Below are 13,587 nucleotides of genomic sequence, written 5' to 3'. Positions count from 1 at the left end.
AAGCATTTGAACTGAACATGTAATATTTGTACATATATGCACATGTACATAGCAACAGAGGCTATTTTTAGACTTTCATTTCTATAAAACATGCCATGTAAGAAATGTATATGGATGAAACCTTTTTTAATAAAATATGACATTGTGTAAGTAATCTTTGGAGGAGTATATATTGATATTGTACGCAATGTTTACAGAAAGGTAACACTTGATGTAAGATTTATTAATTTGCCATATTTTATGCTGTTGAACATTTGCTATTGATTTTCATTACATTTATATAAACGTGTGTGTGTTAATTACATTTTTTATGAATTTGTTTGAGTCCTAAATATACATACAAGAAATACATCAAGCTATTTTGCTGCTACAGTCGCTGCTGAGTCAGGACAACGATGCTGAGGATGTGGTGGACAAGGATGGCCTGAGTACGCAGAAGGTAACATAGACCCTTTGTCAGACCTTTTCCTTGCCATTTTGGGGGAAAATGCATGTATATAACTCTTTCTTATACTTCAAATTAAAATAATACAATGATATTATATTGTTTACATCTAATTTAAATATAAGTGAGATATAATAATCATGAGGAACTTATCTTAAAAAAGAACACGCTTGGGTATGGTTCTATTTAACAGACCCATAAATATGCCAGAAAAGGCCTGCTTGTGTATTTCCTATGTATTAAGAATGCAAAAAAGATGAGGTGGAAAAGAACAGTATGAATTTACATAACACACAATATCCTCTATAATTGTTTTTTTTTTATATTTTAAAGTCATTTATATTCGTGGATTTCTCAGTTTGGAAAAATAAATGAGAATTTGTGTCAGTTAAATTCTCATGTGTGTGTTAAATTTGTGGATCGGTCAACCCTTAAAATCAACAAAGCATTATAAATGTCCCACAAATATTACTGATTTGACAGTGTTCCTGTGTATTAGGAATATCAAAAATGAAGTGGATAAGAATGGCATGATATCATAGAAGGTTATATGGCGTCTATTCTTGTGTATATCACTGTTAATAGCACTTATTTACTTCTTAGTACTTGTTTTACTTGAGAATCAATAACTCAAACCCTTCTTCAGCTCCAAGCTTTCCAAACCTCAGTAACACAAAACCTGAAGAATTTCTGTCATCCCCATGCAGGCCTTTGGATGTTTCGCGCAAAAAATCTCAATCCTGAAATAGCATTTTTCCCAAAATGGTCTGGGAAAGGCCTGCCATGTGGCCTTGAGGTTTAACACAGTTGTGCGAGAGATAATATGATTGGAATCTATTCCTTCGAATGCCTTGGTTGTATAGAGCCTGTTTGCCAGGGGGTGTTAAGTTCTTGGTGTATATACAGTGTTGTTTTTTGTCAAATTTGGGGTCCAAACTCCACCCCATTCGCAATCCTAAAACTATATATTTTCCTCAAACGACCGCCTAAAATGTTCAATTCAAATAAAGTGAAATTATGGGCATTTTTCACTGTTGAATTGAGCTGAAAAGAATTAACAGTTCAAAAGAGTTAGTTAAAATTGTGGTAATTGACCAATTATCTGCAACTAATCTTGCTACCAGATGTTTATAAAAAATATATATTATATTCGATATTTTACATGACTGCCCCAGTCATCTAAGCCGAGTGGAACTGTATTTTATTAGGATCGGAGTTAGTGTTCGTGAGTCATTTAAATAGATATATCGTTGCAGGAAAACAAATCATTTCTGTCATCATTTTTCAAACAAAAATACGGTTGTTATTCAAATGCATTATTTTTCTCTTTCCGGGATATTGTTTTAGTATGTTGATACTGAATTAACAAATCTAAGTGTATATGAAGTGAAACACCAAAAATAAACAACGGTTGCGATAGACACCTATAAACATAGCATATACTGTTAGATGTGTAAAATGTCATTTAAGGAAAAAGAAATTTATCACAATATCAAGTTTGTCTCCCTATCCAGCTCTCTAACTTGAGCCTTAGTTAATATAATATTGAACACCCTTATTCTCAAGTGTATAGTATTTCTAAGCAAAAAACCAGCAACACCAATGTCCCAATTTTTGGGAAAAAAAATCAATTTTTCCCAATTGGAAGGGCCCCGCCCTTTTTCCTAAAACAGTAAAAAGTTTTACAGTCAGTTTTTTGTATGCATGCAACTGCAACAATGTAAGGTCAAATGATTTCCTACCTAGAAAATTAAGGTCATAAACTAAATAATTAAGAGATTTATCTTTGTCACTAATTGCTACCAAGTTTCACTCTGCAACAATTTTTAATCCAATTTTTACCAAAATTTGCTTTTGAGTTAGAGTTAACAATCACTGTTTTAACAACAACTCAAGTGTTTTTTACATTTCGTTAGCCTTTGAGCCCCATCACTTTCCCTTGTACTCGTCAGGTGCTTGACCAAATACAAGAGGCCGTCCCATCAATCAGTCGTCAAAGTCAGTTGAGATGGACCAGAACAAGGCAGAAACTCAGCAACATTTTACGCACTGTAAGAAACCCAGCAGTATTCTACTCACCTTCAGTCTTCTTCCAGTCTGTTTTTGAGTTGTTTCAAAAAACATATGTGCCTTGCTTTGAAAAACAGGATGGAATGTATTTGTATCAAGTGTTTTCCCACATAAGCCTGTGCAAAGGAAGTCTCTTCTAAAATAAAATTCAGTCTAGGCTGAAAGTGTTGTCCCTGATTAGCCTGTGTTGCTGTCCAGGCTTATCTAGGACGACACTAAATGCAACATTTATACAGACCTGTTATATAAGAAAGCGGTTCAAAGTAAGTCCGCCTACAGTCTGTAACATAGTTTTACAATGTGATACAAGGTGAGCATCGATCTGGGAAAATGGGGCTTAATGCATTTAAAGTGCCATCCTCATGAGCCTAACACAGACTAATCAGGGACGATACTTTCCACTTTTGAGGAATGTATGTTTTAAAGGAAATTTATTATGCCCCCCTTCGAAGAAGAGGGGGTTTATTGCTTTGCTCATGTCGGTCGGTCGGTCTGTCCGTCCACCAGGTGGTTGTCAGACGTTAACTCAAGAACGCTTGGGCCTAGGATCATGAAACTTCATAGGTACATTGATTATGACTCGCAGATGACCCCTATTGATTTTGAGGTCACTAGGTCAAAGGTCAAGGTCACGGTGACCAGAAATAGTAAAATGGTTTTTGAATGATAACTCAAGAACGCATACGCCTTGGATCATGAAACTTCATGGGTAGATTGATCATGACTTGCAGATGACTCCTATTGATTTTGAGGTCACTAGGTCAAAGGTCAAGGTCATGGTGACCCGAAATAGTAAAATGGTTTCCGGATGATAACTCAAGAACGCATACGCCTAGGATCATGAAACTTCATGGGTATATTGATCATGACTCGCAGATGACCCCTATTGATTTTGAGGTCACTAGGTCAAAGGTTTTGGTCACGGTGACCCGAAATAGTAAACTGGTTTTCGGACGATAACTCAAGAACGCATACGCCTAGGATAATGAAACTTCATAGGTAGATTGATCATGACTTGCAGATTACCCCTATTGATTTTCAGGTCACTAGGTCAAAGGTCAAGGTCACAGTTACAAAAGTCGTATTCACACAATGGCTGCCAGTACAATGGACAGCCCATATGGGGGGCATGCATGTTTTACAAACAGCCCTTGTTTATCCAGAATCAGACATCCACAAATTTAAATGTCCATGAAAAAGTAATTAAAAAAAAAATTATGCCAACGAATATAAATGATTTTACAGTGTCTGGGGTGCAGAATTCCATTGAATTGGCGATTAAAGCCTTTCTCTTAGCAGATATTTGATTGCCATTGGGCGACCCAATTTGTTGTATCAGTCAGCGCCTTTTTTGAAATAGTTTCTTGTCTGGAATGGACATGATTCAGAGCTATGTTTCATTCTACGGAATGGCAGTTTTTCACAAAAGTACATTTAAAATGCATTTCCGTATATGCCAGTTTACGTTAAACATTTAATCAAAAAACGCATGTAAAATATAATTTTGATGGGTTTGTGAAAGTAAGTTCCGTGCTATTTAAAAGATCCATTATAATTTCCATTTGAAAGATTTCACACTGCAAATTTGTTTAATGTCAGGTATTATCACACTAATTAGTCCTAATGGACGCGGTACAGGTACTTTCCCTTATTGGGAAAAAATCGATGGTTTATTTCGTACATACTAGTTCAAAAGACTGACTGGGACAAAATGTTTCAGATTGGTTTTCTCAACTTTACAGCAACTGCTCAGCACAGAAGACTACTGTCTGGTGAAAGGATCGGCTGTATCAAAGTCCTGTGATATGGGGGGACTTGGTCGTTCCATGTGTGGGGATTGCATCATGAAGGACATTTTAGATGACACTCACAAGGTAGAGAACTCTAGATCTGCACCAGCAGTGAGTTGTTGCCCTTTTGTTGTTGTTTATTTAATTTAGCTAACAAGGGAGAGAACTGTATACCTAAACCATGCTCAGGGAGTTGTGACCATTTAGTTGCTGTTTATTTAATTTTGCTGACACTAACAATGAAGAGAACTGCAGATCTTTGCCAGCAGTGAGCTGTTGCCCTTTAGTTGTTTTTTAATTAATTTAGCTTACACTTACAAAGGAGAGAATTTAAAATCTGCTCCTGTAGTGAGTTGTTGCCATTTAGTTGCTGTTAAATTTATTGCGCAATTTATTGAGCATACAATATCAAGGGAGAGAACTTAAGATCAGCAGTAAGTTAATTGTTGCACTGTATTTGCTGTCCAATTATGTATACACCTTTTGTTTTATGTTGATTTACTTTTGAATTTGTGTCTATTTTAAATTTTTAAGCAGATTTTAACAGTCAAAGATCTGTAAAGGTATGTTAAAAAAGTTGTGTGTGTTGTTGAAACTTCAGGAAGACATTAATGTTAAATTGTTGCCTGCCATTTACTGAATCATATGTTGACAGTAAAACATCTGTGAAGACATTTCAAAAGTAAAGTGATTGATAGAATGAGTACCATTAAAACTTATTAAATTGTTAACAAATTGATTTTTTTATTTATTGTTATGTAGGAAAGAAATGGCTTAAAAGGTACATGAGCTGCACTTTTGGAAAATGGGTATTAATTCATATGCTGAAATTGTTATCCCAGATTAGCACGTGCAGTACGCACAAACTAATCAGTGACAACACTTTCTTCTTTATTTTGTTATTGAAAGGAAGTCTCTTTTTTATAAAAATTCAGTAAAGTCAGTGTCCTACCTGATAAGCTTATGTGGACTTGACATGCTTATCTGAGATGACAATTATGAATATTAATGAGTTGCATATTGGTTTATGAAATTACATCTCTGCAAGTTGAGAAAAAAAAATCGTTATTATGAATTTACATGTTAATATAACATTGACCAAAACTTCTAATGATTTAATACGAAATGGTCTGATTGAATTAAATTTCATGTTTTTTTTTACAAGGAAACAATGAAATGCCTGATTAAAGATTAATGAGAATGAAATGTTTCTGTTGAAAACCTTCACATCCAATCAAGAGGCTTAGTTTCTTATAGATTGTTGTATAAACACTTTCGTAACTGTTTCACATCACCCATGGTGTTGTTGTTTTCAGATGCGCAGGAGCATTGTTATTGAGTTGACATGGCAACGGCACCAGTCGGACCCCCAGGAGCCTCAGTCCAGGACAACCCTTCCCCTCCACTGATCCCTAGCTCCTCCCCTTTGACCTCCTGCTTCAAAGCTTTATTGAACAATACCGGTCTGCTGGAATATCTGAGCATGTTGAGTTTTTACAAGCTGTTCTCAACAACTGCAATGTCCCTGTTGATCGATCCACACTCCTGCCTAAGTAGTTTGTTAAGCTCCAGCGCCGGAGGTGGGTCAAGTATTTCAGACACGCTGAGTTATAGCAGTAGTTATGGTAACACCAACAGTCACTGATTGTGGACTTCACAACGAATAGTACATAGAATAAAAAGTTGGATAACTTTTTCCATGCTTTGTTGGACTAACAGAGCAACACATGGAATAATGGTAGAAAATCTAGAAACAGTTAAACAGTTATAGATCGAAGCATAAGCTATCCACGGGGTCTACTTCTGCTTTCAATAGTAGTAGCATTATGGACCATCCTGGTTTGTCCTCTTATGCATCCAAAATGTTCAAAGTGAACATGCTTTTTACGCAGTTGCTGACAAAAAAAACTTTGTATGAACACTCATAGCACGATGAATACATCGGTGTGGTTCAGACGCAAATTCTTCCCAACAACATAAACACGGTGCTTAAGGTGTACCCATCATGGTTTGTTACGAGCACTTCACACTCCAAGACAAAACAGCCTCGCATTGAGCTGACACTTGATAAAGCGTTGAAAAATGACAGCAGTTTTGTCGTGTGGTCCAGTATGCCTTTTGACTCCAACCCAACATTAGGTAGAACTCAAACTCAGCCCTTAGCAATCACAGCGAGGCCAGCATGTCATCTCACCTTCTTGAGCCTCAGGTGAGACCTTACAGTTTTATTTATTTTGAAAATAGGGGCTAATAATCAAGTCCCATTCATAATCTCTTAACGTCTATATTTTAACATAATTACTGGTTAAAATTCCCAATTGACGGTTTGCCATAAAAAGGACACTTTTCACAGAGCTAGCCCCTAGTTCTAGCACATGTTTTAAGTCGTTATGAGAATTACTGGCTTAATATACTTATTTTACTAAGTTTTATTACTATTTTGAAGTTATAGATGTTATAAAAATTGTTTATGTTGTTTATTTCACAAAAACTGTGAAACCATTTATTTTCGTCAGCTCGAAATTGTTTGTTAAAGAAAAATGACTATTGCATCAGCACTTTAATTTATTACATGTAATTTATGATTTAAACAAAAAAAAATTGTGTAAGTCAATGCCCGATTTGTTTGTAGTACATATCCGCGATAAATTGCCATGGGCAAAATGGGAAAACCCGTGAGATTAACTTGCAGGAGGTAGACCATGTTAAGCACATGTAAATTAACTAGTCTTTTATTATCAGGTGAATGATCTTTTTATTTATTTAAGGTCCCTGTAATAACTGGCCCTTATTACTGTATGCCATTAACAAGTTGATTGTTATGAATTAAGCTGATTGGTGGGACTGAATAACTGTTTACATATTATTTTTCTACAATAAATATATATCCTATAATCAAATATAATTACATCATTTTTATACCTCCATTACCACTAATAAGTAATGGGGGCTATATATAGGAATCACTTTGTCTGTCTGTCGGTCGGTCTGTTGGTCTGTCCCGAAATTCCATCCGATCTGCACCAAACTTGGTGTCACAAGTTGTATCTAGATGATGTACATGTCAAGTTTGAATATGGGTCATGCCGGGTCAAAAACTAGGTCACGGGGTCACTTGGTGTGTTTTAAACCAAAAGTTTATCCGGACCATAGATTTTAAAATAACTTGGTACATTTGTTCACCATCATTGGACGGTGTGTCACGTGAAATAATTTTACGTTGATATCTCCAAGATCAATGTCAAACTTTAAGTTCAAAGGTCAAAAATGGCCATAAATTAGCTTGTCCAGGCCATAACTATGTTTTTCATTGTGAGATTTTAAAGTCATTTGACACATTTGTCCACCATCATTGGCCAGTGTGTCGTGCGAAAGAATTACGTCGATATCTCCAAGGTCAAGGTCACACTTTGAGTTCAAAGGTCAAAAATGGCCATAAATCAGCTTGTCCGGGCCATAACTCTGTAATTCATTGTGAGATTTAAAAATCATTTGGCACCTTTGTTCACCATCATTGGACGGTGTGTCAGGCAAAAGAATTACATTGATATCTCCAAGGTCAAGGTCACACTGTGAGTTCAAAGGTCAAAAATGGTTATAAATGTTTTTGTTCTGGCCATACTATGTCATTCATTGTGAGATTTAAAAATTGCTTGGTACTTTTGTTCACAATCATTGGATAATGTGTCATGCAAAAGAATTACTTCAATATCTCCAAGGTTAAGGTCACACTTGAAGTTCTAAAGTGAAACATGGCCATAAATGAGCTTGTCCGGGCCATAACTATGTCTTTCATTGTGAGATTTTAAATGACTCATTACATTATTTCTGTTCACAGTCATTGGACGGCCTGTCATGCGAACGAATTCAAGAGTTCAAAGGTAAAAATGGCCATAAATAATAATGGCATAATAATTCTTAAAAATCGACATAAATTAGATTATCTTGTTTTGTGAAGACAGCATGCAACATAGTCTGTGGCAATGCGGCATGTGGTGGTATAGTCTGTGACAAAGCTCTAGTTTTAATTCTAGCAATTTATGACAGACAGTTTAACTACATGTATATAGCACAATAATGTCAATTAATAAAACACATTTGAATTGATACACAAACATTAGATTATAGTAAATGTAGGTAAACGCAAACAATCAAACACACATTCATACGTTTTTTATTTCTTTGTAATTAAAATTCAGAATGTATATCAGTCAGTTGTTGATCATAAAGCGTTATTGTATTTGATCCAGATCCGCCGTTTGCCTGCAACACTTGAAAACACACAACGGATAATACAGTTGTAAACAATTAGCGCTAATCATTACTATTGTACCTTAGTGAAGTCAATGCTTTTGATACAGCTTTTGGGTTGTAATTGGATTTGATTATTGTTTAAATCAAAGCCCATATGTTTGCAAGAAACAATGGGGCTTATTGCTTTGATATGCTAATGCACACAATTTCAACACTAGAAGTGAAACTTTAAATATAAGGTGTGTCCTACAAAAAGATGCCATATAATGTAGATACACTGTATAACTACATGTTGTATCTATTCAATATCACTTACATTGCATAGTTTTAGCCAGAATAGGCAATAATAACTATTAAAATTATAAAAGTCCCCTGTAGCAAGATGTGGCAGGGCTATAGATAATTTTTTGGGTAATTGGGTTTTTCACCCCCTGTTTTGACAACAATAGGGTTTTTGTAAATTCAATAGAGTTTTAGCAAAATGTTTTACCCCCTACTTTTGAGCTTAATTGGTTTTTTCACCCCCGTTTTTTTTACTCAATTGGGTAATTTAGGGAATTACATATATTATATAATAAATATCTACTAAGATTACTATATTATTATGTGCAGGTGAAAAATAAATCAACATTTGTAGCAACATTAGTTAGTTTTAAGTTACTTTTCATGTATGTGCATAATGTACATTTCATAACTCCATTTTCCATATCCATCACCAGCAACGGGTGTTTGTTTCGCCACTTTATTAAAGTTTTTTCACTTACACTCCCCATAAACGTGTTTTTTGGGTTTAACAACCTCGTTCAAAATCTCCGATAATAACGGATGAACTAAATTCTCTGGAGAAATGATCACATCTTGCAACAGATCGTTCAGCATAGCAGCACAAAATCTTTCGGTTTCCCCAATATTCTGGCTAAATACCTGTCCAAAGTGTTTGTTTGTGTGAGGATTCTCTTTCTACGGCCACGAGTGGCCATTTTGATATTTTTAGAAAATGAAAGTAGAAATCGGATGGGTGTACGAAAATAATTACAGTAAAGATTGATAACCGCTGGAAAGACTGTCTTCTTTTCTTCATAGGACGGCATACATGTATAAACTATTCGGTACATTTTTGTACGGGAAATAACCAGTCTAAAAAAAGACGTCCCGTGTTTGTAATGATTGCATTTCGTGACGCAAGGTTTTCTTACGGGAAATACATAATTAACTTTATTTTTGCGTTTTTGTACACTTGATATTAAATTTAATTACGTTTTTGGTTATTTTAATTAAGTAATAACGCACATACGCTTGTAATCTATAGCCCTGATGTGGTACACTGAATTCACCATAGACTTCCATCTGTATTTCTGTATCTGTGTCTAATCCATAGCCAAAAGTGTGTGATCAAGTACTCATACACTTACAATATTCAACTCACATCTATTTGTTTCTTAAGATATATTATACAATAGTAAAGTATCACATTTAAAGTTGAAAAAAGTCTCACATTTAACGTTGTATACATTGTATACATGTAGTCTCACATTTAAAATTGTATAGTTTCACCTTTAAAGGTGTACATTGTAACATTTTAATTTGTATAGTCACACATTTAAAATTGTATAGTCTCAAATGTAAAGTTGTATATGTTCACTTTTAAAGGTGTACATTCTCACGTTTTAAGTTTTGTAGTGCCACATTTAAAGTTGTATTGCTCAGTCTCTTATTAAAGGGGCCATCCAACAGATTTTGGCATTATTGAATGAAGCATGTCATTAAATGCTTTATGTTGATAAATTTAAACATTTGACCTAAAAATCTCCCGTAAAAAACACAACAATACAACTTTAAAAAAAGGAAAAAAAATAACCCTCAACAGGGCTCGAACGACTGACCCCTGGAGTCCTGGAGTTAAAAGTCTCCCGCCTAGACCACTTGACCATCAATGCGCATGCTTAGAGCAATGTATTTTTTACCTATACAAACAATCCTTGTAGTTTCCCAAAATATAACTACAACAACAGAACTTTCCAAATTATTCAATCGATTTGCGTCAAACGACTTTTTAATTTGTCTTTTCAAATTGTCAAAAGATGCATATAATGGATATTTAAAAGCATGGTAAATTGTCAGTATTACTATTTCCTCAAAAATATCATAAAAAACGAAAATTTGCGAATCTGAAACAACTTTATTTGTCAATGTACCAATCTGTTGGATGGCCCCTTTAAAAGTTGTGCAGTCTCACGTTTGAAGTTGTTTAATCTCACATTTTATGTTTTCCTTTTCAGCAAATATTATTAGCCAACAATACAAACATCGTTAAAGTAAATGTCGATGGAAATCGGTGGTAACCTCTTCTTTAACAAATACTACAACTCGCTCAAGAAATTAAGTACGAAGACGTATTGCAGCAGCCTAGCACACCACATCTTCTCCAATGTTGGCTACATCAACACTTCGAACAGCAGAGCCTTGGTTAGTCCATGTTTACTGTTTTGACTTTTTGTTACCTCACCTGATTGCTCAGGTGAGCTTTTGTGACCGGTCTTTGTCCATCGTATGTCCGTCCGTCCGTCTGTTAACATTTGCTCGTAAACACTCTAGAGGCCACATTTCTTGTCCCATCTTCATGAAACTTGGTCAGAAGCTTCGTCCCAATGAATAATCGACCGAGTTCGAAACTGGGTTGTGCCGGGTCAAAAACTAGGTCACTAGGTCAAAAACAAGAAAAACCTTGTAATCACTGTAGAAGTCACATTTCATGCCCAATCTAAATGTAACTTTGTCAAAATATTTGTCTTAATGATATCTTGGATGAGTTCAAAAGTGGTTCTGATCCGTTGAAAAACATGGCCGCCAGTGGGCGGGGCAGTTTTCCTTCTTTGGCTATAGAGAAACCTTGTAAACACTCTAGAAGTCACAATGTTTGCCCCAATCATCATGAAAGTTGGTCAAAACATAGGTTCAATTGATGTCGCGGCTTACTATGGCACGCAGTGAAGCGTAAACAACAGTGGATAAGTGATAGTGTTGTTTACACACGGCTGGGGTTGTTTTTAACACTTAAGAAATAACCAATTCAAGTGTCATTGCAAAGGTAATATTGGCAGTTTACAGGTATATAAATCGTTAAATTTCGGTACTAGTCATGAATTTCTTTGTCGTGATAAAAAATTGGCGTAGGTGTATTTATTTGTAAATAATAATTTCGTAGCGGGTACAACATTGAGATAATTTAATTTCCATTGAAAGTTTCGTTGTAAATTTCAACTAAAGTACCGCGGTATCTCGCGAATTATGTGACGTTGACATTTCCTCTTAATAAACTAAAATTCAAGCAGGCTGTATCGTTACCGTTACGCTGTTTCAGTTTCTTAATTAGGACTACTTATAAGGGTAAATTCGAATCTATGCACAATTGTATTTTATACGTTTTTTATGGCAAGAATTCTTCTTTTTAGCTGATTCGCGAGCGATATTTTACATGAAAATAAAAAATATAATTTACATTTTGGTTTTCATGATAATTACAGATACCGGTACGTATGTAATTATGAAAATGTTGATTGTAGAATTGGTTTGCAATTACATGTATTACTATACAAATATGTAGCAGCGCCGTATATAAAATTAAAACATTGGGAAATTTGACAAAATAACCGCAATAAAATAAAGTTAGACATTTCTAGAGTTATATCGCGCGCCGGATATATCGCGCTCATGATCTTTGGACCCCACCAATCGCGATATATCGGCGTTGCAGTGTAGTCTTGTTAGATATGTATCTATTCAATCCAATGCCTTGGTTGTATAGAGCCTTTTTGCAGGGAGGTGTTTAGTTCATAGTGGGTTTACAGTGTTGGTTTTTTTTGGTCAAATTTCGGGTCCAAAATTGACCCCATTCCCAATCCTAAAACTATGTATTTTTCTCAAAACGATATCCTTAAATTCCCAATTGAAGATAAAGAAAACGAAATTAATCACTATTTCAAGTTCATCATCCTATACAGCTCTATAACTTGAACCTTAGTAAATATAATATTTAAAACACGTGTTCTCCATTGTATAATATTGGTTAGCAAAGAAGTCAGCACAGGAAAATTAGGGACAACACTTTCCGCTTTTATTGAATATATTGTATAAGAAATATATCTTGTAAACGAAAATTCAGTCTAGGCGAAAACTGTTGTTCCTGATTAGCCTGTGCTGCTGTACGTGCTAATCTAGGAATACTCTTAGGGCAACATGTATTAAGCCCTGTTATCTCATAATGAGGCTCAAAGTAAGTCTGCCTACAATCTGTTACAGTAAGCCCTGTTATCTCATAATGAGGCTCAAAGTAAGTCCGCCTACAATCTGTTACACTAAGCCCTGTTATCTCATAATGAGGCTCAAAGTAAGTCCGCCTACAATCTGTTACACGAAGCCCTGTTATCTCATAATGAGGCCCAAAGTAAGTCTGCCTACAATCTGTTACAGTAAGCCCTGTTATCTCATAATGAGGCTCAAAGTAAGTCCGCCTACAATCTGTTACACTAAGCCCTGTTATCTCATAATGAGGCTCAAAGTAAGTCCGCCTACAATCTGTTACACTAAGCCCTGTCATCTCATAATGAGGCCCAAAGTAAGTCTGCCTACAATCTGTTACAGTAAGCCCTGTTATCTCATAATGAGGCTCAAAGTAAGTCCGCCTACAATCTGTTACAGTAAGCCCTGTTATCTCATAATGAGGCTCAAAGTCAGTCTGCCTACAATCTGTTACAGTAAGCCCTGTTATCTCATAATGAGGCTCAAAGTTAGTCTGCCTACAATCTGTAACATAGTTTTATAAGGCGATACAAGGTTCTGGGAAAACAGGACTTAATTCATGTTATGTGCCATCCAAAGATTAGCGTTTGCATTGCATACATTGGCTTATCAGGGACAACTCATTCCCCTGTTGAGGGACTTTTTGTTAAAAGGAAATTTCTTCTAAACCAAAATCAAGTCTTGGCAAAAAGTGTTGTGTTTGGTTAGCCTGTCATGACTGCACATTAG

At 35.5% G+C, this 13,587-nt stretch overlaps 2 protein-coding genes and 1 long non-coding RNA gene across 3 annotated transcripts in view; 2 read left to right on the top strand and 1 right to left on the bottom strand.

The window, feature by feature from the left end:
* LOC127870112 (uncharacterized) overlaps nucleotides 1–1,116 on the top strand; it is a 36,111-nt gene extending 34,995 nt beyond the window's left edge. Inside the window, exon 6 of the mRNA XM_052412770.1 lies at nucleotides 1,092–1,116. Within this exon, the coding sequence (XP_052268730.1) occupies nucleotides 1,092–1,116 (25 nt within the window). The remainder of the gene's footprint in view (nucleotides 1–1,091) is intronic.
* The window catches only part of LOC127869138 (uncharacterized), a 220,438-nt gene that overhangs the window by 89,036 nt on the left and 117,815 nt on the right, over nucleotides 1–13,587 (bottom strand). The window lies entirely within an intron of this gene.
* LOC127869157 (uncharacterized) lies at nucleotides 2,396–11,019 on the top strand. The gene is made up of 5 exons (XR_008044446.1): nucleotides 2,396–2,496; nucleotides 4,258–4,389; nucleotides 5,622–6,514; nucleotides 8,144–8,186; nucleotides 10,839–11,019. It is a non-coding gene; the product is annotated as an uncharacterized LOC127869157 (long non-coding RNA).

This window comes from Dreissena polymorpha, chromosome 2 (assembly GCF_020536995.1).
Source record: "Dreissena polymorpha isolate Duluth1 chromosome 2, UMN_Dpol_1.0, whole genome shotgun sequence".
NCBI lineage: Eukaryota > Metazoa > Mollusca > Bivalvia > Myida > Dreissenidae > Dreissena > Dreissena polymorpha.
The sequence above is the reverse complement of the archived record's forward strand: the minus strand, read 5'-3'. Positions and strand labels throughout refer to the sequence as shown.